Source organism: Vicia villosa, linkage group LG3 (genome assembly GCF_029867415.1).
Source record: "Vicia villosa cultivar HV-30 ecotype Madison, WI linkage group LG3, Vvil1.0, whole genome shotgun sequence".
In the NCBI taxonomy this organism is placed as follows: domain Eukaryota; kingdom Viridiplantae; phylum Streptophyta; class Magnoliopsida; order Fabales; family Fabaceae; genus Vicia; species Vicia villosa.
The window spans coordinates 21,239,517-21,266,451 of record NC_081182.1 but is presented as its reverse complement, the minus strand read 5'-3'; the positions used below and the strand labels follow the sequence as shown (position 1 = coordinate 21,266,451).

General features: G+C 32.9%; 4 protein-coding genes and 1 non-coding gene across 6 annotated transcripts; 3 read left to right on the top strand and 2 right to left on the bottom strand.

Annotated features, from left to right (window-relative positions):
• The first annotated feature begins 5,130 nt into the window (after nt 1-5,130).
• LOC131660596 (protein SRG1-like) lies at nt 5,131-6,851 on the top strand. Its single transcript, XM_058929859.1, has 4 exons — nt 5,131-5,434; nt 5,516-5,763; nt 5,853-6,177; nt 6,370-6,851. The coding sequence occupies exons 1-4, from the start codon at nt 5,210-5,212 to the stop codon at nt 6,628-6,630; spliced, it is 1,059 nt and encodes a 352-aa protein (XP_058785842.1). The 5' UTR covers nt 5,131-5,209; the 3' UTR covers nt 6,631-6,851.
• Nucleotides 6,852-7,419: 568 nt separating this feature from the next.
• LOC131660597 (uncharacterized) lies at nt 7,420-10,007 on the top strand. 2 transcript variants are annotated; one of them, XM_058929860.1, is made up of 7 exons: nt 7,420-7,658; nt 7,747-7,789; nt 7,867-7,959; nt 8,050-8,112; nt 8,835-8,930; nt 9,123-9,200; nt 9,660-10,007. In XM_058929860.1, the coding sequence occupies exons 1-7, from the start codon at nt 7,543-7,545 to the stop codon at nt 9,813-9,815; spliced, it is 645 nt and encodes a 214-aa protein (XP_058785843.1). In that variant the 5' UTR covers nt 7,420-7,542; the 3' UTR covers nt 9,816-10,007. The 2 variants fall into 2 exon arrangements, with proteins under 2 accessions (XP_058785843.1, XP_058785844.1); XM_058929861.1 differs by having other exon boundaries at nt 7,426-7,658; nt 9,691-10,007.
• Nucleotides 10,008-10,626: 619 nt separating this feature from the next.
• Nucleotides 10,627-10,698, bottom strand: TRNAG-UCC (transfer RNA glycine (anticodon UCC)). Its single transcript has one exon. It is a non-coding gene; the product is annotated as a tRNA-Gly (tRNA).
• A 1,645-nt stretch (nt 10,699-12,343) lies between these two features.
• LOC131660594 (pleiotropic drug resistance protein 1-like) lies at nt 12,344-19,757 on the top strand. Its single transcript, XM_058929857.1, has 24 exons — nt 12,344-12,670; nt 12,974-13,094; nt 13,186-13,274; nt 13,367-13,451; nt 13,540-13,699; nt 13,801-13,877; nt 13,965-14,018; nt 14,110-14,200; nt 14,307-14,608; nt 14,707-14,988; nt 15,254-15,570; nt 15,653-15,813; nt 15,921-16,024; nt 16,144-16,300; nt 16,390-16,503; nt 16,592-16,755; nt 17,225-17,557; nt 17,645-17,935; nt 18,018-18,101; nt 18,192-18,325; nt 18,430-18,657; nt 18,734-18,905; nt 19,001-19,255; nt 19,365-19,757. The coding sequence occupies exons 1-24, from the start codon at nt 12,348-12,350 to the stop codon at nt 19,620-19,622; spliced, it is 4,356 nt and encodes a 1,451-aa protein (XP_058785840.1). The 5' UTR covers nt 12,344-12,347; the 3' UTR covers nt 19,623-19,757.
• On the bottom strand, nt 19,723-22,813 carry LOC131660595 (probable protein phosphatase 2C 22). The gene is made up of 4 exons (XM_058929858.1): nt 22,247-22,813; nt 21,325-21,516; nt 20,693-20,904; nt 19,723-20,477 (listed from the first exon to the last, which is right to left on the bottom strand). The coding sequence occupies exons 1-4, from the start codon at nt 22,409-22,411 to the stop codon at nt 19,913-19,915; spliced, it is 1,134 nt and encodes a 377-aa protein (XP_058785841.1). The 5' UTR covers nt 22,412-22,813; the 3' UTR covers nt 19,723-19,912.
• Nucleotides 22,814-26,935: the final 4,122 nt, after the last annotated feature.

Genomic DNA, 26,935 nt, shown 5'->3' with positions numbered 1-26,935 from the left:
TTCAACATCCTACGTAAAATTCATGGAAATAATCAAAAGATTTATAATGGATACACCATGGTTTAGCTCTTTGGCTTCTTCCACCTTACAAGCAGGACAATCCTCATAGTATTGCTTCTTCTTCAACAGTGGTATACTCATATTCTCCTCCTCCATTTTTGTAAAAGAATTCCACTTCTACCTTTTTTTTTTCTCTCTCTATCACCTTTATATGCAATATTATAGAAGAAGATTAATCTGAAAGAGATATATCAATACAAAGACATGCTTTCGTCCTATAAATAGTTGAATAAAAAACTGAATTTTACTTTTCAATTATTGAGATAGCCTGAATCCATCGAACCTAATGTTGTTGCATGCTTGTAAAAAATTTATTATTTTTTAAGTTATTTAAAGGGGTTTAAAACCCCCGCAATCTATTTATTTTTAATTAGTATTGACTTTAATTGACGTGGCGTTACACGTGGCGTGCCACGTAAGCCTCCGTTAGTGAAATTTAACGTGAGAGACTAAAAATAGGGAGGGAAAATATTACGAGGACCATTGTTTAAAGAAATTTTTTGCAAGGACTAAAATTAAAAATTGGACTAAAAACTTATTTAACCCTTTACTATATGTCACGTATTTTAAAAAGTGACATATAGGCGTTTTTGGTAGCCAAAGTGGGAATGAGAGACCAAAAGTGTTTAAAAACAAAATAAAGGGACTAAAATCGTGAAAACACCAAAATAGAGATTCTATAATTAAGTCTATTATTTTTAATCTAAAAGTCTATATTGGTTTAATTAGTACAAAGTTTATCTATTTAATCAATATAAATTCTTTCCTAAAATAAGATTCTTTCTCCTTCTTTCCCATTCCAGTATTCCATTTTTTTTATATAAAATGCTTCAATTTGTATTATTTTTTATTAATTTACTAACTATAAGTTTATTTTTAAAACAAAAATTATAATAAAATTTATTTTAATAAAAAAATATTTCTATTTAATATAATAATAATAAAAATAAAAAGATATAAAATAAAATAAATAATAATAGTGAAAGACTAATCATTTTTATGAGAGATAATATTCTACCATTCTCTTCAATTTTATTATAAAAATAACTTACAATAATAATAATAATAATAATAATAATAATAATAATAATAATAATAATAATAATAATAATATATTATATATTTTATTTTAAATAGAATAAAATATAATATTTAACCACTTTTATTTATGTGTGAACCAAATATCTATAAAAATTCCTATATGAATTTTCAAAATATGTTTTTTTTTTATAGTTTTTTCCAATGTTTTAAAAACCTGATTGAACTGTCTGGTTGAACCGGTTCAATCTTAAGGGTCTGTTTGGTTCAAATGAGGGGGAGGGGAGGAGAGGAATTTTAATGGAGGGAAGGGAAGGGGAGGGGAGGAGAGAGATTTTTTGTAATTATATATATCTTTGGTTCAAACGAGGGGAGGGGAGGGGAGGGGAGGGGAGGGGGGGGGGGGGGAGGGAAGGGATTTCGTTTAAAAATATGTTTGGTTCACGAGGGGGGAGGGATTTTAATAATAATTTACAAATTTATCTTTGTAATTTTATATAAGTGATATGATATTCAATTGTAAAAATTTCATAAATATTTTCTTAGAAATAATATTTGTATAACTGAGTGATTAAAAAGTCATAACTTATAGCATAATATTAAAAAAATCGAGTGCACTTGATTCGTATTATAACTCTCGACACAAAATAAACCATGCGTTGATAACAACTCCTGAATACATAAAATAAATTATAATAAAAAACAAAAAACTATAGTAGTTATAATTTTTATTAAATAAAAAAATAAAAAATAATTTGAAGGTGAAGAATAATTATAATAAGTTGATGGAAGGCTTGGAAGCAATAGAGAAAAAATTACAAAAAGAAAAATAGGAACATGAAAGAAAATAATATTTTTAAAATAATAAAATAAAATTGAGGATATTTTAGTAAATATATTAATTTAATTAATATTAAAACTCATATCCCCTCCCCTCCCCTCCGAATCCTCCCGATTCGGGGGAACGCAAAAAGTGTCATTTGGAGAGATTTTGCTCCCCTCCCCTCCCCTCCTCTCCCCTCCTAAAAATTGAACCAAACACATTTCATTTTAAATATTCCCTCCCCTCCCCTCCCCTCGCTTTACCTCGAACCAAACACACCCTAAACCATTGTCTAATTCGGTTTGATTTGAACCAATAAACGGTTAGGTCTATAAAATTGGAATAAAATTGCTTCAAGTTCAAAAAACAAAAATAACCATAAAATCTGAATCGGTTTTGGCGACCCAGACGGTTCAATAAATCAAAGATGATTTTTTTTTATGTTCTACTTCATTTTATTTCTTTGTTTAAATCTAAAAAATTAATTATAGCAAACATTTAAAATTGTATAGATGGAAAATAAAAAATAAAATTGAAAGACACAAGACAATTAGGGGTAGGAATAGGCTGGGCCGAGTTAGGCTTTGCCAAGCCTGAATCTGGCCTGCTAAAAAATTCAAAGCCTAAGCCTGGCCTGTAGCCTATCGTAGGCTTATTTTTTTGGCCTGAGTCTGGCCTTTTAGAAGGCCTGATTGGCCTGTTAGCCTACTTAAAAGCCTATTTCATTTGAACATTTATAAATAAGTCATTCAACTCAACTTTATATAGACTAACAAATTAAAAGATCAGTGAGATTAAATGTTTGTTTGCATTGACTTATTTGAGTTTACCTAGTAGTATAAATTTTGTGATACTATTTGTTTGAAAAAACTTATGAAAATAACTTATGACATTGTTCATAAGATTTTTTTCATCTTATTTTCATAATTTCTTTAAGATAACTAATATTTATTTTTATATTTTAATTCAAAATACAAAATATAATATAATATTAATAAAATTATTCAAATTTATTTAAATAGGTCAGCCTCATAGACTTAAAAGGCTTTTTATATGGCCTGTGGCCTAGCCTTTTTAGCTAAATAGGCTTATAAAAAAGCCTAGACCTTTTCTATTTATGTAAAAAGCCTGGTCTGACCTGACCTTGGCCTATGTAGGCTGGACCGTAAGCCCCTGTTAGTCGGCCTGGCCTATTCCCACCCCTAAAGACAATGTAAATATAATTAGAAAGAGAAGAAATAATGTAATATTTGTGGGCGCGGAATAACTTATGTTGGTCTTGGAAAAGATGTGAAAAATTATACTGATAAAGAACTTATGACTTTGAGTTAAGCAATTAGGACAAATATATAAATAATGGTCCTTAACTAATTTTATAATTTGTTTTTAGATCTTACATTACATTCTTCTTATTTTGTAAGGTTGTTTATTAGTCCCGTATTTATCTAAGAATTTTATTTTAAAAATTATGATATAAATTAATTTAATTAGGATAATTAATAATATATTTATTTATTTTCTTAATTTAAATATAATATACGGTTCAATGACGGTTTAACCGGTTGAACCGTTTGAACCGTGATCCGCATGTTTTAACGATTCTTTCAGCGGTTCGGTTTTTAAAATATTGATTTTTTCTACTAACGGATTTCATCTTTTTAATTTAAATAATCTTTTTATTATATTATAATTATCTCAACCGGTTGTATCAATATTTTTTGAGATTAAAGATAGGTGGCAAACTAGTTTTACACTATATCATCCAATAGAATTGTAACAATTTGCCATGTCATATCAAATTTTTAAATTAAAAGTGTGAGAATACACACCCTGATTGGTTGAAAGTGTAAAAATAATTTATAATTCTATATAACTTACTTTTGATACTATTCTCTAAATATTTAATTTAATTTTGAATTAATTTTTAAAATCTTTTTATTTTACAAAAAGAAATACTATTATAGTATTAGAATATTATCTTTAGAGAATAGTATTAGAATATTATTAATGATAAAATCTTTCTATTTTACAAAAAAAATACTATTAAAAAAAACTATTTTATAAAGATACTATTCTCTAAAGATTATAATTTTTAAAATCTTTCTATTTTACAAAAAAATACTATTATAACTTGTTTTAAGAAATGATAAAGATAACTTATTTTAAGAAATATTAAAACTTGTATTTGATCCACAACTAAATTATTATGTACTAATTATTTTTATTTTAAAAATAATAAAATAACTTATTTAAAGAAATGATAAAAATAACTTTATTTTAAGAAATATTAGTAAAAAAACACGTGATTTTTATACATAAGAATTAAAAATACATGATTTATTATATTTCTTAGTAACAAATATTATTTTTCATCAAATAATTATTAATATTTCTTAAAAATGTATGATTTGTAATACTTATTAATATCAAAACATATTTTTATATATATTTTTTAACTTTAATTAAATTTTTCTGTTTTTTATGTAAATAAATTTAAATTATATTTACTTAAAATACACTATAAAATTGATATATTTTAAAATAAGAAAAAATTTATTTATTTTACTAAGAATCTTGATTTTTTTAAAGAAATATTCCGAATCACATTTTTTATAAAATTGAAGAGTGATTTAATTGTTAGAAAATTAGGAGATATCTAATTAATTAATTTTATGAAAAAAAAGAATAAAATATAATTTGATAAAATCAAAATTATATATCACCAAAAATAGATTAAAACTATTTTAAATAAGAATCACGAATCACTAATTAGTCATTTCTAACTATTAGATTAAAATAAAATCAAAGATTATTAATGAGTATAACTATAAATGTAACATATTGGTGTAATTTGATCTCTTATATATATATATATATATATATATATATATATATATATATATATATATATATATATATATATATAAATAATAAGATAAAATCAAATGACCCCAAATATGATATTATCAGTTTTTTCTTTTACAAAATAAAAAAATAGATAGAAAGTTTTTATATTAGTTATAGAAAAACAATATATTCATGGAAGCACTTTTGTCTTTGTAGAACAAAACATAAGGTTATTATAGTCTTTGAACAAAATGTGTGTCTTTTTCCACTTTCCTTTCATTTCACCGCTGAAACAAAATAGAGGCCGGTCCCACCCAGTGTAGTTTTCATTCCTCCTCACTATTCATAAATCACAAACGGCGAAAGAATCTCGTATTTTGAGCTTTCATTCCTTCTTCATCTTTCCCTTCTAACAGACACAGTGAAAAGTAGAGAGCGGCAATGGCCATGCATGGAACCTCTCTTCTAGTTCCATCAGTTAAAGAGTTGGTAAAACAACCAATAACCAAGGTTCCAGAGCGATACCTTCAACCAAATCAAGACTCAATTGTTGTATCAAACACAAATTCTTCAGTTCCTGTTATCGACCTAACTAAATTGCTCTCTAATGATCCAGCTGAGCTACAAAATCTAGACCGTGCTTGTAGAGAATGGGGTTTCTTCCAGGTTCATTCACTTTTACTATAATTTCTCTCTTAAAAAACTAATTTATGAATTATAATATATTCTTGAAAATTATAACTGCAGCTGATTAATCATGGAGTGAACCCTTCCATTGTTGAAAATATGAAGATCGGTGTTGAAAAATTCTTCAACCTTCCAATGGAAGAGAAAAAGAAATTATGGCAAACACCAAATGAGTTTCAGGGGTTTGGTCAGTTGTTTGTTGTATCTGATGAACAAAAGCTTGAATGGGCAGATCTGTTTAACATTATCACTTTCCCATTGGCCACAAGGCATCCGCGTCTCATTCCTACCATTCCCAAACCATTCAGGTTTTCTCACTTTCTCGATTTATATGTGTTAGATTAATCAGGCATTATTGATTATTTAATTAAAATATAATTTGCTTGTTTTATTCTAGAGATCATCTAGAGACTTATTGTTTAGAAATGAAAAATACTGCTGTCAAGATAATTGGTATTATGGAGAAAGCTCTGAAGATCAAAGCTAATGAAATACTAGAGTTATTTGAAGATGCAGGTCAAGGACTGAGACTGAATTACTATCCTCCATGTCCGCAACCAGAAAATGTTATTGGAATTAATCCGCATTCGGATTCGGGTGCCCTTACTATCCTTCTCCAACTCAATGAAGTGGAAGGCCTTCAAATAAAAAAAGATGGAATGTGGATTCCTATCAAACCTCTCCCTAATGCTTTTGTCATCAATATTGGAGACATGTTAGAGGTAATAGACACTAAAATTTTCACAATATTGTTATCAAATCGAGATTAAATACACTCTAAAAAACACCGTAAGCTATAAGTCATTTGCTGCTATTGACGAATGGTTACTCTAGTGAAGCTATAAGTAAGCTAACATATTCTCGGCGGGGTTGAATTGGTTACTCTAGTGATGATATTTTAAATCCTTTTGCAGATATTAACGAATGGAATTTACAGAAGCATTGAGCATAGAGCAACCGTCAATGCAAAGAATAAAAGGATATCTATTGCTGCATTTAATAGGCCTCAAATGAGCAAGGTTATAGGTCCAACACCAAGCCTTATAACTGCGGAAAGACCTGCTATGTTCAACAGAATTGGAGTAGTTGATTACCTGAATGGTTTCCTGTCACGGAAGCTGCAAGGGAAATCTTTCTTAGATGTTGTAAGGATTCAAAGTGAGACTGCTAAATAGTTAAACTTTTGAGGGTTTTGCAAGAAAAGAAAGAATGTAGAATTAGTTTAGAAATAAAAGTGGCAGACATGCTATAGGTTAGTTTTATATTTGCAGGAGATATGATACCTGGTACAAAGTTTATATTATTCAACATTGAATGTGTATTGTTGAATTAGTTATCCAATATTTGGCTTATATGTGGGAAAAATAATACTACATATACTTTGGATTTAAGGAAATGTCTGTGAAAAATATAATTAATGTGTGAATGAGAGTTTTGTACTTGAACAACATTAGTCACAAAATTCAAAATAAAGAGAGGCAAGGGATACACGGTGATTCTTAATGTACCTAAATTTTGAAGATGTATCTCTGGATGCATCAAATATTTACTGAAACATCAATTGTTCTAGAGATGTATATTCGGAAATATTAAATTGATCCTAAATTTTGAAGATGCATTTTTGGACGCATCAAATATTTACAGAAACATCAATTATTTTAGAGATGTATATCCGGAATAAAGTAGGATGTATATTTCCAAAATTTTGCCTAGGAGACAGCAGAAAAATGCAATTGAAAAACACCGATTTGACCAAATCAAAATATCATTGATATCATAAAATCAGCAATATATAAGTGATTTTAACATAAAATGAACATTACGTTTCAATATCCAGATAGACATTCTAACATCTTGATAATATTATCGGCCGATCTCAAAAGAGTCGCATTCAAACCGAAAAAAAGATAATAAAAAGATATAGAATATAGATAGAGTCACATCCTAACCGATAAAAAGATATAGAGTATAGATAATAAGTAGCACTAAAAACCAGTAAAAAGACACGTCCGCACGGAGGAAGAGAGACCATAGACAATTAGACATCATCCCCAGCTGAATTTTTCTTCCAATACTAAACGAATACGATGTCGTTTGGGTCTTCTCTGTTATCTCCTCCGCCGCATCTTGTTTGCCGGAAACGTAACAGAATCTCTCCGTTCAAGGCCGCTGCAAACGTCCCCGATTTCCTCTCTGCAGACTGGTCAGTACTATTCTTTTCATTTTCCATTCCTATTTCTAACATCACCATCACCATCATCATCATTATCGTCATCATCTTAATACTACAGGTTTGAATCTCGCAAGAAAAAACCGTTTGGTCCGAGATTAGATGTGAGCACAATTTGGTTTGAATCTTCTTCATTTTTTAGTTTCATTTGGTTGATTGAATTTAATTAATTTTGTTGTAGTTCACTGCAGAAGATGCTGTTCATCATCAGCTTGAAGCGTTGAAGTATAACGATCAGCCTCGTCAAGATTATGGAATTGAAGTCATGTACAGGGTAGGGTAATTGTTTTCTCACTCTCTCTGTTTTCTTCTTCAACTAAATTTTAATACCTAATTTATCCCTCTGTTATGGTTTTCTTTATAGTTTGCTGGATTTGATCCTTTTGAAAGATCAACCTATTTTGGACCATTCTTTGATCTCGGTCAGGTTAGTATAAATGCTATTTTTGACACACAAATTTCGACAACAATTTAGAAAGTTAATTTAATGCCTATGAAGCACGGATACCGAAAACACGACACGACACAGTAGCTAACATTTTGACAGTGGTAATTTGAAAAATGAATAAATTAAACGTAATCATAAGTGTTGGCGTCGGTTTCAGACACGGACACACATTTTTCTAGAGGTGTCGGTGTTAGAGGTTAATGCAGTTTACTTACGTAGCAATTGTGTTTAGTTGATGATTAATGAATATAACTGAGTGATGCAAGTCATCAATCCTTTATTAAAACACGATTTTTAAGGTGTTCAAAAATGAATGATGAATGTCGTGGTTAATGGATACCATGTATATTTGAAAACCTTAAAAGTTAAAACCATGGTTAATTGTATTCTATGAAAGGTTAATGAGTTGTAACACCTTGTCATATACAGCTAAAACATGTATTTGAACTGTGGTAAAGTATTATGGTGAAGTATCAGTATTCAGTACCGGGTACGTGCCTGGTACTGGGCATACTGTATGTATTTGAACTGTGGTAACCATCTTAAATATTGTCGAAAAGGGTTGTCCTTGTCCCATATTTTTTGTCAAAAATACACAGCACTTTTTTTATAAGCAATAACACAGCTTTTTATTGATTGCAACTATATAGTGTATTGTATACGATGACGGTAAAGCAAATATTGAAACTTTTGTTTTGCAGTTTGAAAGATTCAGGCGTATTTTTCATCATTCTACTTACAGAGTCTTATTGGGTCACAAAGAAAGAAAGATCATGAGTAGTTTATTTGTGGAGGAGGTAAATAGAATGAATGTCGAAGTAACTTTCTTTCATTTCAGCACTAAATGTCGCTGTCATATGTTTAGAACTTTAGTTTATAGAATTTATTGATTAAGTATACATTTGGATATGTGCATTTCCACTACATGAGTTCTTAATAGTATTCTTTTTCATTTTTTACTTTTCTGTTGTGTGATGAACTTCAAACAGAATAAGTATAAGCAACGGATTTGGGTTCGTGGATGTCGACCAGAGGAAGAGGAGATATTTCAATTTACAATGGTTCAGGTTTGATCATTATTGTTATCATCCTTGTTAGACATGTATAATGTATTATTCTGTTTCCATTTGCAATGTTTTATATTGATGTTAAATCATTTCAATTCAGAAAGCAATTAGAACATTCAATAAATGATTTATGTCTCAACACCTCACTTACACATACATAGACACCTAACACAACATCGACAATGATAATAATTAAAAAAAGAAAGATAAATTAAATGTATTAGTATGAATCCATGATGTGTCATTATCCTAGACCAACACATCAATCATCAGACACATTTTTAATTTGAGGTGTCGGTCTTGCGTGACCTATAGACTATAATATAGATTATCTGATACATTTTGTGCATGTCTTGAATTTTGATGCATGCTAAGTTGTGCTGTTAGAACATTTAATTTTGATAGTCCCTTGCTTAATTCAATGTGATATGAAATTCTAAAATAATGATATTTTTTCAGTTCCCTCTGATACACTTGTTGTTATTGGCAGAGGGTTGGCGGTTGCTGGGATGGTTATTGGCTGACCGAGTCACTGCTTCACAATACGGATACATTTTCTGGTGGGTTAGCTTATTGAAAAACATTCAATGGAGAAGAAATCAGTTTCATATTTAAAAAACATAGTGATATACCATTACCATCCTAATCACATACTGTAAAATTTGTACATATATGTAAGAAATTCAGCTGTAATTATGTGTAAATAAATGAGGACAATAATTTGTCCTTGCTGATGATTCAATGTAACCACTCTTGCCCATTTTACTTAAATATTGCAGGTGTTGGCATGTGTTTGTTTGGTACTTATACTGAAATGTGTATACATGTGCAAAATGAAATAGAATAAAGAGAATTTACTCTTAGTTGCGCAGATTTCATTTTCAGTTGGGTTGATATATGATTAAATATTCTGAAAATCTGAGCCATCTCAATTTCATGATTATTATAATTTAATAATGATTAGTGTACAAAATCTGTGCTAAAGAAATACGAAAGTGAAACAAGTAAAGTTTATGTGTCATAAAGAAGAATTGAATAATTAGAAGGCAGTGTACACTCTATTATGTGTTTGAGCTTTCTTATATATAATTTGTAATGGAAAAGTATATATTTTTTTAAACTAATACTCTATAAGATACTTGTTAATTATCATCATGACACTCTATTATGTGTTTGAGCTTTCTTACTCACTTAAAAGAGTCGTTGCCATGCAATATTAATTTTAAATGTTTTAAAACAGCCAACAATTATCTAAGTGTGATTCTGTATTTCATTCTCAAAATAAACGAGAATATAATTTTGAGACATAGCTCAGTGTTCATCATGTTCTCAATAAGAATAATAAGAAGAGAAAAAATATATACTTTAAACTTCAAAGCGCATAGTGTAAGCAACATGGAGATGAAAAGTTAAAAAAAAAAAGAATTGCGTTTGCCGGGAGTCGAACCCGGGTCTATTGCTTGGAAGGCAATTATCCTAACCGTTGGACTACAAACGCTTGGTGCTTTCATTTCAAATCGTTTAAATAAACTTTTTGAAATAAATCGAATGAGGAGTTACAAGTTTTACATGGAAACAATTTAAGAACTTGTTTATTCAAACTGAACAGCAGTAATTTATAATTAAAATAAACTCCCTGCGGATTCAATAATTTTTTTGGATGATATCATTTTTTGTTTTGTATCATATGGCAGTTAGCATATAAACGAATCAACTATGTTACGTATGCATGGAATATGCTCATTAAGTTCCTATTTTCTAATTTATTTCAATGATAAAGATGGGTCTTCCTAACTAACTAATAATTTATTCATGAACATGAAAACAAAAAACAAAGTTCAACTTTTCCATTTTTTTTTTATAATGAAAAAAAAATACTATCATTATTATTATCATCATTATGACTACTATTATTGGTATTATTATTAGTAGTACTATTGTGAATAGTCAATAGAAAAAACGGCTAATATTAACTTAACCTACGTCTATGATGCACAACATGTTGTTTTATTAGGCTCCATAATTCATAAGTTTTATATGGAAAAAAGCATTTTTGATCCTCAACAACAACTAGATTCTCTCCCTTTCAAATTTGTTTTATTTCATCCATATATTAAACAAAGGATTTTAGTCCAACTAAGTAGCTAGTTGATATTGTTAATTATAGTTGACAAAAGAAACTCTAGCATATTTTCTTTTACATGTAATCTAATCTAACACATTGCAAATAAACTAGAGTTTAGTTTTGTCTTTTACACCAAATTAAAAAGTTCTGTTTTGTTTGTTGTTCATGACAAATTTTTTAATTTGGAAGTTCCTAATTCAAGCTCACAGAGAGTTTTCTCTAAGCACTCGCGGATTTGTCTTTTGCGAAAAGCATTTTGTTGGATTGAACTTGAGTATATAAATAGATATGGCAAAAAAAATGTACCATTGTAAATAAGATTCCAAACAAAAATACTAATATGGTCTCAATCAAATAAGTAAAATTTCAAATAAAGTTTGATAATTCATAAATTTTTTGTCTTTAGAGCAAGGATTAATAATAATTAAAATCTCACACACATTATCTTAACTATTAAGATTTGAATTCTGATGATAACGTCCAACCTAATAATAATAGACGGTAAAATAGATCCACTTCGTGGAGTATGTCAATTTTGTCCCCATTTTTTTTTCAGAGCAAGGTTTTAGACCGACATCTCTGTTCAAGCTTAAATATATTTTTACTAAAATATTTTTATTAATTATAGTTGTTGTAGTTTAATATAGTAAAAGATAATAAGACACTCTTTGTGGAACTGAAGGAGTAATTGGCAGTTGAATGTGGCTTTTGGCATTTTAGGTGGCGGGAAAAAGGGACTCACCATAACTGAAACATGGCATGGTGCAGACAATTTCTTCTTTATTATTTCAATTATTTGATTGAACTGAATACAAATCTAATAAAAAAATTACATATATAAATGATTGTGATTTGTTGACAACGTTCCACATGCATAAAGTATCAAAAATAAACTCTTATATAAAATTCATAGTTCAAATAATCAATTATCAATTATTTATTGAAATAATTGATTACTTCAAATTTGCACCACTATAAGAACCTGGTGCCTCCAAACAGAATACATGATACATACAAACAAAATGGAAGGTGGTGAACTGAGAGTGGCCAGTGGACGCATTGGAAGCTCAAGCATATGGAGAAGTGGTGCAGCTGATGTGTTTTCCGGATCTTCGCGAAGGGAGGACGATGAACAAGAGCTTCAATGGGCTGCTATTGAGAAGCTGCCAACCTATCTACGCGTTACTAGAGGCGTACTCGCGGAATCGCAAGATGAAAAGCCTGTTGAGATTGATGTTAATAAACTTGGACCGTTGCAGAGGAAGAATTTGGTTGAGAGACTAGTTAAGATTGCGGAGGAAGATAATGAGAGGTTCTTGTTGAAGCTAAGAGAGCGTATTGATAGGTATGTATGTATGTATGTATGCATGCTACTGATCTATCTAGCCTCGAGTCTTTATATTGAATGTTTGTTTGGTGTCTGATACGTGTCAGTGTTATATGACATTTTGATACCAGGTGTTTGTGAAAGTGCTTCATTGAAGTACTAATTTGAGTTGTTATTTTGTGGCTTAGTTTTAGTTTTAAAATAGATGGGAAATGCAGTTGATGCAGGCTCAATCGTGGCCGCGTTGTAGTTTCCTTTGCCTGTTGCATGTTTAGAGGAATTTACAGGTTCATGTGATTGTGTTGCTAATTGTGTGTTCAGGGTTGGACTTGATTTTCCAACGATTGAAGTCCGATTTGAGCATTTGAATGTTGAAGCGGAAGCTCGTGTGGGAAGCAGGGCATCGCCGACAATCCTCAACTTCACCATTAATTTGTTTGAGGTAGTCATAACAATAGGTTTGGAAATAGAATTAGATTTTTTGTATTCCCTAACAGTTGTAATGTTTATGCATTTATGCTCTTTCTTTGAAGGGCTTCTTTAATTTTCTACACCTTATCCCGAGTCGAAAGAAGCCATTAACAGTCCTTCATGATGTTAGTGGAATCATCAAGCCGAAAAGGTAAGACGACAATTCCTTTGTGAAATTCACATTCTGGACAGAAACTATCTATTTCTCAATCAAGAATCATCATTTTGCTTTGGCTTATACAGAATGACACTACTCTTAGGCCCTCCAAGTTCCGGAAAGACTACGTTATTGTTGGCACTGGCCGGAAGACTTGGTAAAGATCTAAAAGTAAGCACATGCAAGACTCCTCTTGTTTCAGCAACTATATTTGACAATCATAATACATTTCCAGTTTTCCATTGCTGATTAATTGCAGTTTTCGGGGAGAGTTGCATATAATGATCACGGGATGGAAGAATTTGTACCACAGAGAACATCAGCTTATATAAGTCAAGCTGATTTGCACATAGGAGAATTGACAGTCAGAGAAACATTGGCCTTTTCAGCTAGGTGTCAAGGGAGAGGAACTCGTTACGGTCGGTAACATAACCCTTTGTTGTTGTAGCTTGAAGGATTATGTATTGTCTCATTTACATATGATGGAACTGCTTTTTTTTCGTCTTTGTGCAATTGGCAGATATGCTGGCAGAATTATCAAGAAGAGAAAAAGCTGAAAACATTAAGCCGGATCCTGATCTTGATATTTATATGAAGGTAAGATGAGATACTGATTAAACGTTAATAAACCTCTTTGCATAATGAATAGCTTCGGTATATAGATAAACATGCTGAGCTTTTCAGGCTGAAGCACTGGAAGGTCAAGAAACCAACATAGTTACAGATTATATAATTAAGGTAAAAAAATCAAATTCAGAAATTTTTTAAAGATGATTGTCATATAAATAACGAATAAGCTCAGTTTTCATATTTCTAAAACATTTGGCAGATTTTGGGACTAGATGTTTGTGCCGATACCATGGTAGGGGATGGAATGATTCGAGGTATTTCTGGCGGACAAAAAAAGCGAGTCACAACTGGTAAATCATAAATCTCTTTATCTGTGAAATACTAATATGAAATGAAGTGTTTTTATTTTCATTTGTGTGTTTTTTGTGAAACTTAAGATGTGACTTCCGATTATAGGTGAGATGCTAGTTGGACCGGCAAGAGCGCTTTTCATGGACGAAATATCGACTGGTTTGGACAGTTCCACAACATTCCAAATGATTAATTCACTAAGACAATCCATCCACATTCTGAATGGAACAGCTCTCATCTCTCTTCTACAGCCAACACCTGAAACTTACGAGTTATTCGACGACATAATTCTCCTCTCAGATGGACAAATTGTGTATCAAGGCCCGAGGGAAAATATCCTCGAATTCTTTCGACATGTTGGTTTCAAATGTCCAGAGAGGAAAGGAGTAGCAGACTTTTTACAAGAAGTACTTTTTTTAGCTTCACCAAACTAAGACTTGTTTTACTCTTTTTACCTTTAGTAAAAGACACTAAACTCAATCCTTTCAATTCATGCATTTGACAGGTAACATCGAGAAAAGATCAAGAACAGTACTGGGAAAATAAAGATGAGCCATATAACTTCATCACTGTTAGAGAATTTTCTGAAGCATTTCAGTTATTTCATATTGGTCAAAAACTCGGTGACGAACTTGCTACTCCATTTGATACCTCCAAAGGCCACCCTGCGGTTTTAACCAAAAATAAGTATGGTGTGAGCAAGAAAGAACTCTTAAAAGCATGTGTATCCAGAGAATTTTTACTTATGAAAAGGAATTCGTTTATCTATATTTTCAAGATGTGGCAGGTAAATACTCACCATTCTAGAATACCTTACTTGGACTTATTTGGATTGACTTATTTGAACTTACCTATTGGCACAAATACTTGTGACTATCTAGAAAAGAATCGCATACGAAAACAACTTATAGCTTATAAAAATATAGTATGATTTTATTTTATATTTTGTTATAGAATAGTTAGTTATACATAAGCACTTATACCTTAATTAAGTTTTTCATTATCCATCTGTGATATTTCAACTAGATTCATGTTTGATTTCATTTTTTCAGTTGATTATCACTGGCCTCGTAACAATGACAATGTTCCTACGAACCGAGATGCGCCGGAATACAGAAACAGATGGTGGGATCTATATGGGTGCTCTATTCTTCATACTAACTGTAATTATGTTCAATGGATACTCTGAGTTATCGATGTTCATCATGAAACTCCCAGTTTTCTATAAGCAAAGGGACCTTCTTTTTTTCCCTGCTTGGGCATACTCTTTGCCTACATGGATCCTCAAGATTCCTATAAGTTTTGTAGAAGTTGGTATTTGGGTTGTGTTGACTTACTATGTTATAGGATTTGATCCATCTTTTGAAAGGTGAGAATTTGTTTTTGTTTTTAGTGCATAGACTTTATACATAATTTGCTTCAGTCTGCTAAGACACATTCCCTCATGGCAGGTTCATCAAGCAGTACCTTTTGCTAGTTTGTATCAACCAGATGGCATCTGCACTTTTTCGATTTATTGGCGCGGTTGGAAGAAACGTTATTGTTGCAAACACGGTTGGATCATTTGCTTTGCTTGCAGTTATGGTCATGGGTGGATTTATCCTATCGAGAGGTGAAATGCTAATAGCTAGCTAGCGATGTTTGTCATCACAATGCACATTTTTGGCTTCAATGTACTATGATATCAATAGCTCACTGAACTATGTTCTTTTGCAACAGTTGATGTGAAGAAGTGGTGGTTATGGGGTTACTGGGTTTCACCAATGATGTATGGACAGAATGCTATAGCTGTGAATGAATTCCTTGGAAAGAGTTGGTCCCATGTAAGCAAGCAATGCAATCACAGGAATCAAACATTGTTAGATATACAAGAATACAAATATATGACTAGTGAAGAGTGTTAATCCCTGTTTGAAAATATGTGAATACCTTTTCATTGCAGATTCCACCTGGTTCAACAGAACCATTAGGAGTGCAGATTTTGAAGTCCCGTGGGATTTTCCCTGAAGCATATTGGTATTGGATTGGAGTAGGAGCTTCCATCGGATACATCTTACTATTCAACTTCCTTTTCCCTTTGGCCTTACATTATCTTGACTGTAAGTATCCTATATATTTTATGTGCTTTTCAGTTTGTAAAATTCATGTAGTGAGTGCTCTAAGTAACAAATGAAACATTTTACTGCAGCATTTGATCAACAACAGGCTTTAATATCAGAAGAAGCCCTGGCTGAGAGAAATGCTGCCACTGCTGGAGACGGACAGATCATTGGATTATCGCCTAAAATCGAATGTTCTTCAGGCGAATTACAATTTTGCTTACAAAAATTCTACCTATTTTACTGCATATGATCATTCAGTCTAAGATGATCGACATAATTTCGATGCAGCCAAAGGAAATGCAAGTCGAAGAAGTTTTTCTTCGACAACAGTGTCAGCAAAAGTAGGCAGCATTAGTGAAACCGATCACAGCAGGAAGCGGGGGATGGTTCTTCCTTTCACACCCCTTTCTATCACTTTTGATGAAATCGGATATGAGGTGGACATGCCACAGGTACAAGAATTACTGTGTCAAGTCACCAACTTGAAACGTAGTGGCTATTTTTGCAATGGGGCGTTACATTAAGGGTTTGTTAAAATTGACTTATTTTATTTTATCTACTGGCATAAGCACGTGAAAGACTGTTTAGGAGAACTTGTAAAAACAAGTTATAAGATATCTATAAGTTGTTTTTAGCTTATTTTTACAAACTTATAGTAATTCTTATGAAAACAGTTTGACTTTTATTTTATTTTTTATTATATAAATAGCTTATACAAAAACATTTATATGATATATAAGTGCTTAGTTAAGTTGTTTATCCAAACAAGACCAAAATCATCTGGCATGCACATAGCATAATATAGTGGTGACATGTGAAGCTTGCCTACGTTAATCTCTGATTAAAAAAAGCATAAAATAAATGGCAATAGTTAACTGTCCCTTTATGCTTCTAACACTCTCCCTTTATGCTTGCTTGTAGGAAATAAAGGCTAAAGGAATTCTTGAAGATCGACTTAAACTTTTGAAGGGTGTTAGTGGAGCTTTTAGACCAGGAGTTCTGACAGCTCTAATGGGTATAAGTGGAGCTGGTAAAACAACTCTAATGGATGTGTTGTCTGGAAGGAAAACAACAGGATACATTCAAGGACAAATCACTATATCCGGGTACCCCAAAAAGCAAGAAACATTTGCTCGCATATCAGGATACTGTGAGCAAAATGATATCCACTCTCCCCATGTTACTGTCTATGAATCTCTTGTTTATTCTGCATGGCTCCGGTTGCCACCTGAGGTTGATTCGGCCACAAGAAAGGTAAAGTTTGTCAATTTTTTGTTTTTTTACTCTGTATACAAAATCTTTGTATTTTAATAAGTCATGTGAACACACTGCTTATTGCAGATGTTCATTGAGGAAGTTATAGAGTTGATAGAGTTGACTTCAATAAGAGAAGCGCTCGTTGGATTGCCAGGTGTGAATGGTCTGTCCACGGAGCAGCGCAAAAGGTTAACCATTGCAGTTGAACTTGTTGCCAATCCATCTATTATATTCATGGATGAACCTACCTCTGGCCTTGATGCTAGAGCTGCTGCTATAGTAATGAGAACAGTGCGAAATACAGTTGATACAGGACGAACTGTTGTCTGCACAATTCACCAGCCTAGTATTGATATATTTGATGCTTTTGATGAGGTCAGATACCCTTTTCTTTTTTGCCAAGTTGTTGAATAAACTCTTAGTGTGACATGGTTTTAATATATCTTGTAATTTACAGCTACTTCTCTTGAAGCGTGGTGGAGAGGAAATATATGTTGGGCCATTAGGTCGCCATTGTTCTCATCTAATCAATTACTTTGAGGTAACTATATCTTGTTTGTTACTAATACTAAATACTCGCATATTATCGGTTAGTTTTTTCATCAAAGCAAAAAACACCTCCTTGATATAGGGAGTTAATGGAGTCCCGAAAATCAAGAATGGTTATAACCCTGCCACTTGGATGTTGGAGGTTACTTCAGAAGCCCAAGAAGAAGCTCTCGGAATTAACTTCGCCGAGCTTTACAAGGATTCTGAATTATACAGGTAAGATAGGAACAACTTTAGGAATCAGTAATGATGTTTGGAAGTAAAAGCCGTTTTTTAAGCATATATGCAATTCTTAAGCCATGATGTACAATAATTTTCAGGAGAAACAAGGACTTGATCAGGGAACTAAGTACCCCTCCAGAGGGTTCTAAAGACTTGTACTTCACAACACAGCACTCACAATCTTTCTTAACCCAGTGTATGGCTTGTCTTTGGAAGCAGCACCTTTCGTATTGGCGAAATCCACCATACAGTGCAGTGAGACTTTTATTCACTATAGTTATTGCCTTCTTGTTCGGGACAATATTTTGGAATATTGGCAGCAAAAGGTACCAATCAACATTCCTAACTCGTTTCTGAATCGCTGTCAATTATTACCTTCATTCCTGTATTATTGTAATGCAGGGAAAGAAAACAAGATCTATTTAACGCGATGGGATCCATGTATGCCGCAGTGATCTTCATCGGCGCACAAAATTCTACATCAGTGCAACCAGTTGTAGCCATTGAGCGAACAGTCTTCTATAGAGAAAAGGCTGCTGGAATGTACGCAGCATTGCCATATGCATTTGGACAGGTAAATGTTAATGACGATGTAATGGTTAAGGAATGTTAACTATTAAACTTCACAGGTTAAGTGTTTAGGAAACTTACCATCTTTGAAATATTCAGGTTGCTATTGAGATCCCATACATACTCTTTCAGACCCTTTTATATGGTGTTATAGTGTATATCATGATTGGGCTTGAAAAAACACCATCCAAGTTCTTTTGGTACCTATTCTTCATGTTCTTCACCTTGCTATACTTCACCTTCTTCGGAATGATGCTTGTGGGTGCTACACCAGATCACAACGTTGCTGCGATAGTTTCCTTTGGCTTCTACTTGTTATGGAACCTTTTCTCAGGATTCGTGATTCCCCGAAGCGTAAGTTTCAGTGTCCCTTTCGCTTCATTTTTAATATTAGACCATGCAAGTGCAAACATGAAACTTAACTCAAAAAGGCTAATAGCATATTGTTTGATATGTGTAACAGAGAATGCCAATATGGTGGAGATGGTTTTTCTGGATTTGTCCTATGTCTTGGACTCTATGTGGCTTGGTAACTACACAATATGGTGATGTTAAAGAACATATGGATAATGGAGAAACCGTGGAAGAGTTTGTTAGAAGTTATTTTGGGTATGGAGATGAGTTAATAGGTGTAGCTGCAGCTGTGGTGGTTGGTTTTTCACTAATCTTTGGATCTGCCTTTGCCTTTTCAATTAAGGCATTTAATTTCCAAAAAAGATGAGCAGTTTTCATTCACATCTTAATTAGTAAAAGAATAAAAGTAAAAAGTTGTAAAGATAATCTCAGGTGTTCATGAAGCTATGTATTAATTGGTGCAAAAATGAAATAAGAAAGAACTAGTACCAGTAAATTAAAATGTCAGCTGCCGCATATGATACAGTCAGAAAGTTCTCTCTCATCCTACTACACCTAACGCTAACACCTACAGTTACAAATGAATCTCAATTCTCAGAAAGAGGTACAGAAAAGAAAATAAAACAAGAAGGAACCAAAAAGACTTGTGAAAAAAACTCATTTGCCCAAACTATCCAAAAAGCTTTGCAACTCCTTCAAACCTTCAGCAGAGAAGCTCCTGTGTACTCTGGCGCGCGGCGCTACCAAATTTGGTGGAGGCTGTTGCTGGAAACAAACCACAACAGCAGCTAAATTGTCTCCACTTTTTCTCTTCAGAGCCTCATCAACCAGATCCTTACTACACACGGCTGGGTCGTTATGGTCCTGAAGCCTACGCCGGGCAAAATCTACAGCATTTTGACTTCTAAAAACATCCCAAATCCCATCACAGCCTATGATGAGAAATTCGTCCTCAGCAGTGAGTTTAGTTGTCATGAGTTCAGGCTCTGCACTGAGTGGTCCACCATCTTTGCCTTTCATTCCTTCCATGTGCCAGTCACCAATAGCTCGAGTGACACTAAGTTGTCCATTAAGATATCCATCATAGACATACCCCCCAGATGCCTCGATACGCCTCTGCTCTTTCATGCAAACTGGTTTGTGATCTCTTGACATTTCAATTGCTTTGCCATTGCGGCACAGCACTGCTCGACAATCTCCAGCATTTGCGACCAACAGCAACCTACAATAAGAAACTACAATCAACATGCAGCTTATCACATCATCACATCTATGCGCTTAATACCACGTCCAAAATGGAATGAGCCAACTTTTGTGGCAGGGCGAAAAGCTTTCAAACCTCAATCAGATTTATAGCTTTTGAAGTTGTCAAAAAAACATGGACGAAAAAGAAGAAAAAAAATGTATGCCCAGATTATTGAATATCAAAATCCTGACCTTCCTATAACAAGAGTGGCCAATGCAGTGGTCCCAGACGCAAGGGCAGCATCCAGAGAGCAAGCTTCTGCAAATGCATTGTCTGTTTGCAGAAAGGCCGAAGCAACTATCCTTTCAATATCTACTGGGAAACTTTTATCCTCGAGAATGAACTTTGGCAAATGATTGCAAGCAAAGTCAGCAGCATGCTTTCCGCCATGTCCATCAAATACCTGACCATGCCATTGGCCATAATATAATGTAACTTGACTTTTGTTTGCAATTTAAAAACAAATGCAAGCAACATAAATAAACCCGTCTATTCTTGTCAGCTTTAAAATCTCCACAGCCAGAAAAAAGGGGTATCTAATATATGTTTACATGCATTGGTCCACACACCATAGATAAAGCAAACTATTGTTACCAATTACCAAAGAAGATTAGCATGCAAACAAAGATTTGTACAGAACTTCCAAGAGATGCTGACGGATGTGCGGAACACAAGAATGAAAGAAGTCAAAAAAAAGGAAAAGAAAATAATGGCACATGAGGATATCAATTATCAGTGAAGAAAAAACTAAAATCCATTCTCACAACTATCAATACTCCAATCAAGTTAAGCACCAATGACTCGAGGAGAGAGAGAGTTATACCCCATAAAAAGCACTCGGTCCACCTATATGTTTGTTGAGCCCAGGATCCTGCATAAAGTGGTCAACACAGACATACACATCCTCCATACTTGACCGGAACCCAACATCTGCGTATCCTCCAGAACGAAGCTTTGGAAGGAAATCTTCAGTAACATCCCCAGTAGATACATCAGACAACTTCATTTTCGCTTGCTGAATTTTCCATGAAAGTTTCGGAAAAAAAAGAACACATCAAGAAAATGAAAAAAAAAAATATGTAGAAAGAAAGTCAAAAGCTCTTGGAAATACTAGTGGCAGCAGTAATCAATAATCAATGATATGGTTTCCAACTGAATCAATCAGACAACTAATCATAATGAGATGAACAAATCATGATGAGCAAGCAATTAGTTTCTGACAAGAAACAACAAAGTGCAATCTTTTCCAAATTTTACATGATGGTGTTGCCAAACCAACCTAGCATCATTATTCCACATTTCTCTTTCCCAACAAAATTTTCTATCTATTCTAGTCCAACTCAATAGTTGTGCTCTATGAAGAACAGACACCTCGAACACGACCTGACACTGATGCACAGAACAGTAATATTTTTAAAAGATAAATAAATTAAACGTAATCACAAGTGTGAGTTCAGGTGACAGAGACACAGTGTCGGTGCTACATAGGTTGTGCTACTAACATTCCAAAACTCTCACTACATGAAGGTGACAAATGTAAAGATAAAGGAATAATGTTAGTAAAAACGTACACATAAAATAAGAATCATCATTTTTAAGAAAAGTAATAAATGCTGTAATAACTGTTCCAAACCAACAAAAGAAGAAACATCCTATTTCTGTCTACAAAAACAAACTAGTAACATCATTAACACAACAAAAACACACACACTATAATAGAACACACAAAAACAAAAATTTCTTACAAGAGAAGCGTGACGAACAAGGGAGTTTCTACATGGCAAAACGACAGGATCATTGCGTTGGCATTGCCGATACACAGAAGCAATAGATGGATTAGGATTCGGAGGTCGACTCTCACTAGGGCTTCTACCTCCACTACAACAATTCACACCTTCACTTTCTTCCATTCTTAACCATAAGATCCAGATTTCAAACACACAGACCCAGTAACCGAAATTTGAAACTGGTTCGACCCAGATTGAAAAAAGCTATTGGGTGGTTACAAAAAGTGTAAAAATTAGGTTTTTTTGTGTGTTAGGTTGAGGTGGTTATATGTCGGTGATTCAAAGGTGGTTTCAGAAATGTAGAGATTCGTTGGAAAGGGTTTGAAGAAAAGAGTGGTGGGGTAGAGAGAAATGGTGAGGAGAAAGAGGAAGATTCAGCGTCGTGAGTGAAGGCGGTGGTCGGTGGTTGGTGGGGTTTTGAGTTGCGAAAGTGCGGTGGTAGATACGTGACGACGTCGTGTCGCTATGTAACGTGTTTCCTTGTTTTGTGCTTTGTCAACGGTACTTTGTTTTTTTCTATAATAATTGCATTTCATATCTAAAGTATAAGTTTTTCTGCACGAGAAAAAAAAGTATATAAGTTTTAAAAATAAGTGCAATAAAAACGTTTTGAAAATAAAATTCTAAAGTAATAAATAATTAATAATTATAATGTTTTTTTTTAAATAATTATAATGTTTTTTTTCGGACAGATGGTGTTTTTTTCAATGATTGTTTGATTTTTCAGACAATATATTAATAAATATAAAATAATATTTAATAAATATTCTATTATATCACTTATTTTTATACAATTTTAAAATTAAAAAATGTCACATGAATAAATTTTGAAAGTTTCTCAAACCACCTCATACTTATCTTACACACCACGTAAAATTTCACATTTATTCCTAGCTTTCGTAGATCCACATCCGGAAGCACCTCATATTTTGAAAAAAATTGATTCCTTCTGTAGATGCATCTACAGAAAGGTAATAAACCAATGTATATGAGATAAAAATACACATTAAAATATCTTAAGAAAAGCTTCCATAGATGCATCTACGGAACAGCTTAGCGTCACATTGTTCCGTAGATGCATCTACGGAATGGTCTGATATAGTTTGACCCAGAATGACCAACTCAAGAGGACTATCATGTCTTTTTTAGAGGGGGAGTACAAACCTGGAGAAGAAATCAAAAGGATCCAGAGGCTTAGAGTAAGTACCTTGTTTGCGATCGAAAAAATGGAACGTTGGTGGGTTGAAGTGAAATGGGACATGGATTGCATTGCATTCAAATGATGCATGGATTATATGACATTGTTTTAACCATTGTAATTTCTTAGATCTATTAGTTTTCTTAATTTTCTGTTTGAAATTTCGGTGTAATATTGATTAATTAATGAATCAATGCAATGTCTTTTATGTTTACAAATGATTCTGTTTTGGTTTTCTGGGTGATGGGTTTATTCCGTAGATGCATATACGGACGGCTTCCTTAGGTGAAACTACGAAACAGAACAACGTTAAATAAAAAAATGCTTCCGAAGATCCATCTACGGAAACACGGGGGCAAAATAGTCAATTTGGTGGTGCGTAAGAGGGTCATAGGGTTGAGAGAAAAATTCTCTAAATTTTGGTTTAGGATTAAAAATAAATAAAAGATTATTTTGTATTAATAGTATATATTAGGGGTGACAAAACGGGTCGTGGTCAGCCGAGTCGGCCCACGCACCCGTTAAAAATGACGGGTTGGGTTGACATTTTAGGCCCGTCGTCCGCCATAGCCCGCCAGGCAAAACCCGTTGCCCGCCATAGCCCGCCGCTCCATCAAAATCCGCTATTTTTTAAGTTAATTCTACTAATTCTAATTCTTGATCGTTTTATTTTATACATTTATTTGTGAATATATGCAATATTTTTAAGTAAAATTTGTTAAAAAAATGCTTTATAAAAAAATTGTTCTAAAAACTATGAGAAAAATCTAATTAAAAAGTAAAAAAAAAATATTAAAAAAATGAAAAAATAGACGGGCGAGCCCGTCGCCTGCCAACCCGTCACCTTAGCGGGGTGGGCTAGGTTTTTATGCTCATTTTAATTTGCGGGCTTGTCCGCCCCGCTCTTTTTTTTTTTGGCGGGCATCTGACGGGGCGGGGCGGGCCGCCCGCTTTGCCACCCCGTGTGTGTGTATATATATATATATATATATATATATATATATATATATATATATATATATATATATATATATATATATATATATATTCATTTACTAGTTACTACAACAACTATCACTCGAATAAAAGTCCAAATCTACCTTGGTTTTATTAGTCAAAAGGAATGAAAACTAATGGAATGAACTTGGTAGAAAAATAACAATGAAGTTTAAAGCCTAATGAATTCACCACTTGCTTTAATTCAATGTTTTTGACAATTTGCAAATAAATGGCATGATGATCATTATGTATAAATAAGTTCAAATTGACTTTTATCTTAGAACTTTGCATTTTGTCACATGGTGATGATAACATGATGATAATGGAATTATCTTGGTAAAACACATGATATTCAAACTTGTTAAGCAAATGGTCTTGTGTGGTGTTGAGGAAGACAGAAACAACACTATTTGGCTCATAAGAAAACAGACATTTACCTTAATATGAAATGATATCACATTAAACATGTACCACCTTGTTGACTTCTAATTTGCCTTAAAAATGACTTTAACTATCTTTAAATGATGAAATGATGAATGATATAATTGATGGAAGGAAGTAAGGCTTAGCAAAATGGTGTTTAAAGTCAATTGTTGGCTTTTGGTCCTGCTTGACCTTAACTTTATTGTATGAAATAATATGAGATGATGCATGCTTGTGCTAAAATGAAAAAATGACTGATACATGAAGTCATGACCTAGGAACCATTCACCATAGCATAGATGAAATTCAAACACCCATAGCCCGATGATATAAAAAGGGTAGGGACCGAATTGAGATATGACAGAACCAATAGAATATGGGACAGTAAACCTACCTGAATCAGTGAGTTTGGTTGGATGTTTTTATTGAAGGATTCCGTTGTACTATTCCTCCAAAGCGATATTCTCGTCATACTTCAATTTACACTTTTTCGATAAGAGCTCCTTCATAAATTTAACATAAACTGGAATATGTTAGAGACTTAGAGAGCTTCACATAATGGAACATTAACTTGTATTTTTGTCACCATCTACATAAACTTTTTTAATTGACCCACTTCCATCTCTTTCTTTGGTTTCTTTTTCAAAATCGTGTACGGTGGTTTGATGTAATCGGATAGCTCAGAATTCAGTTCATTCAAGATTTGTTTCTTGATCCTCATTTTTTCTCACTAGGGATTTTTCCCAACCTCCTCTTCAGCTATTACCTCTTTTCCACTCTTTTTGTCAACCTTGCTCGATCCTTTCTTTTCTTCACTCATTTTTTATTCTAAAGGTACCACTCTATTTCTCAACTCAATAACTTCACAACTTTCATTTTTCAATTTATCCACAGTGTTACCAATAAATCCCCCACTTGAACTAGCTTGTGTTGCCATTTATCGAGACAATTGGATGATCTGCATCTTTAAGTTCTTTATTGAAACTTTTGTGTTTTTATTCATTGTGATGTGATTTTGTGTCATTTCCCTCTAAGTTTTCAACATGTCTTCTTGAGTTTTACTAACCTGTTCAAAGCTTGTATGGGTTGCTTTCATGAAGTTGGCTAAGGCTTCCTCGAGTGATAATGATTTCTCTTGTGGTGGAATTTGAGGAACGGTGGAATTCATTAGTGGTGACTCCACTTGAAGTTTGGATGATTATTCCCAACCTGCATTATAACTATTAGAATCAGGATTACCTCTTTGAAAAATTTTAGCATAGTACAAATCTTCGGTATGTCCCTCTAGTACACAATCGCCATTAGCATGTCCCCACCCACAAACATCACATCCTAGTGTTTGAACCTATTAACATTAGCCTGAACCACTGCGGATGTAGCTAACTATTTTGAAATAACCTCAAGTTGAGCAACACAGTTGTATTTGAATATAATTCAATCACACCCTTTTAGTTTAGCTCCCCGTTCACTTTGTGAGTAGTATTCATTCAAACACATTTTTCTATCAACTATTTCACTTTGTCTTTATTCTTTGTTCTGATTGTACCTCCAGTTGAGGCATCCAGAAGCATTCTTGTCTGAACTTTCAAATTTCTAGTGAAAACTTTCATCTACTTCATGTTGTTCATATTTTGATTAGGACACCTTAGTAACAATTTAAATCTTTCCCATGAGTCATGCAGAGCTTTCGTATCACCCTACTCAAAATTGAAGATTTTGGTCATTCTTTCCACAAACTGAGAAGTAGTGAAAAATCTTTCTAAAAATTTGTCTTCTAACTCGGTCCATGTTTGAATGGTTCCATTTGGTAAATAATGTAGTCAATGGCGTATCTTGTCCAAAATAATAAGAGTTGCGACAATTTTTTAAAATTAATAACATTTGTATATAATTTTTTTATTTTTTTAGATGTTTTTTTAATTTTTGCATGTTCAATTATTGTATCTTTTCTAAAACAAAAACACAAAATTCATAATATTTTTATATAATTTTATTTTTTTAGCTGCCTATTCTTTAAAAAATATATA

Excerpts from the sequence above, each read along its gene's own strand:
- LOC131660594 (XM_058929857.1), top strand. The coding sequence starts at position 12,348 with ATGGAAGGTGGTGAACTGAGAGTGGCCAGTGGACGCATTGGAAGCTCA. Across the intron at positions 16,025-16,143 it reads TTGGAAAGAGTTGGTCCCAT|ATTCCACCTGGTTCAACAGA; the intron begins GTAAGCAAGCAA and ends TTTTCATTGCAG. Across the intron at positions 17,936-18,017 it reads TATTTGATGCTTTTGATGAG|CTACTTCTCTTGAAGCGTGG; the intron begins GTCAGATACCCT and ends TGTAATTTACAG.
- LOC131660595 (XM_058929858.1), bottom strand. The coding sequence starts at position 22,411 with ATGGAAGAAAGTGAAGGTGTGAATTGTTGTAGTGGAGGTAGAAGCCCT. Across the intron at positions 21,517-22,246 it reads TTGTTCGTCACGCTTCTCTT|CAAGCGAAAATGAAGTTGTC; the intron begins GTAAGAAATTTT and ends TGGAAAATTCAG. Across the intron at positions 20,905-21,324 it reads GACCGAGTGCTTTTTATGGG|GTATTTGATGGACATGGCGG; the intron begins GTATAACTCTCT and ends TGGCATGGTCAG.
- LOC131660597 (XM_058929860.1), top strand. The coding sequence starts at position 7,543 with ATGTCGTTTGGGTCTTCTCTGTTATCTCCTCCGCCGCATCTTGTTTGC. Across the intron at positions 8,113-8,834 it reads CATTCTTTGATCTCGGTCAG|TTTGAAAGATTCAGGCGTAT; the intron begins GTTAGTATAAAT and ends TTTGTTTTGCAG. Across the intron at positions 8,931-9,122 it reads GTAGTTTATTTGTGGAGGAG|AATAAGTATAAGCAACGGAT; the intron begins GTAAATAGAATG and ends AACTTCAAACAG.
- LOC131660596 (XM_058929859.1), top strand. The coding sequence starts at position 5,210 with ATGGCCATGCATGGAACCTCTCTTCTAGTTCCATCAGTTAAAGAGTTG. Across the intron at positions 5,764-5,852 it reads ACCATTCCCAAACCATTCAG|AGATCATCTAGAGACTTATT; the intron begins GTTTTCTCACTT and ends GTTTTATTCTAG. Across the intron at positions 6,178-6,369 it reads ATATTGGAGACATGTTAGAG|ATATTAACGAATGGAATTTA; the intron begins GTAATAGACACT and ends ATCCTTTTGCAG.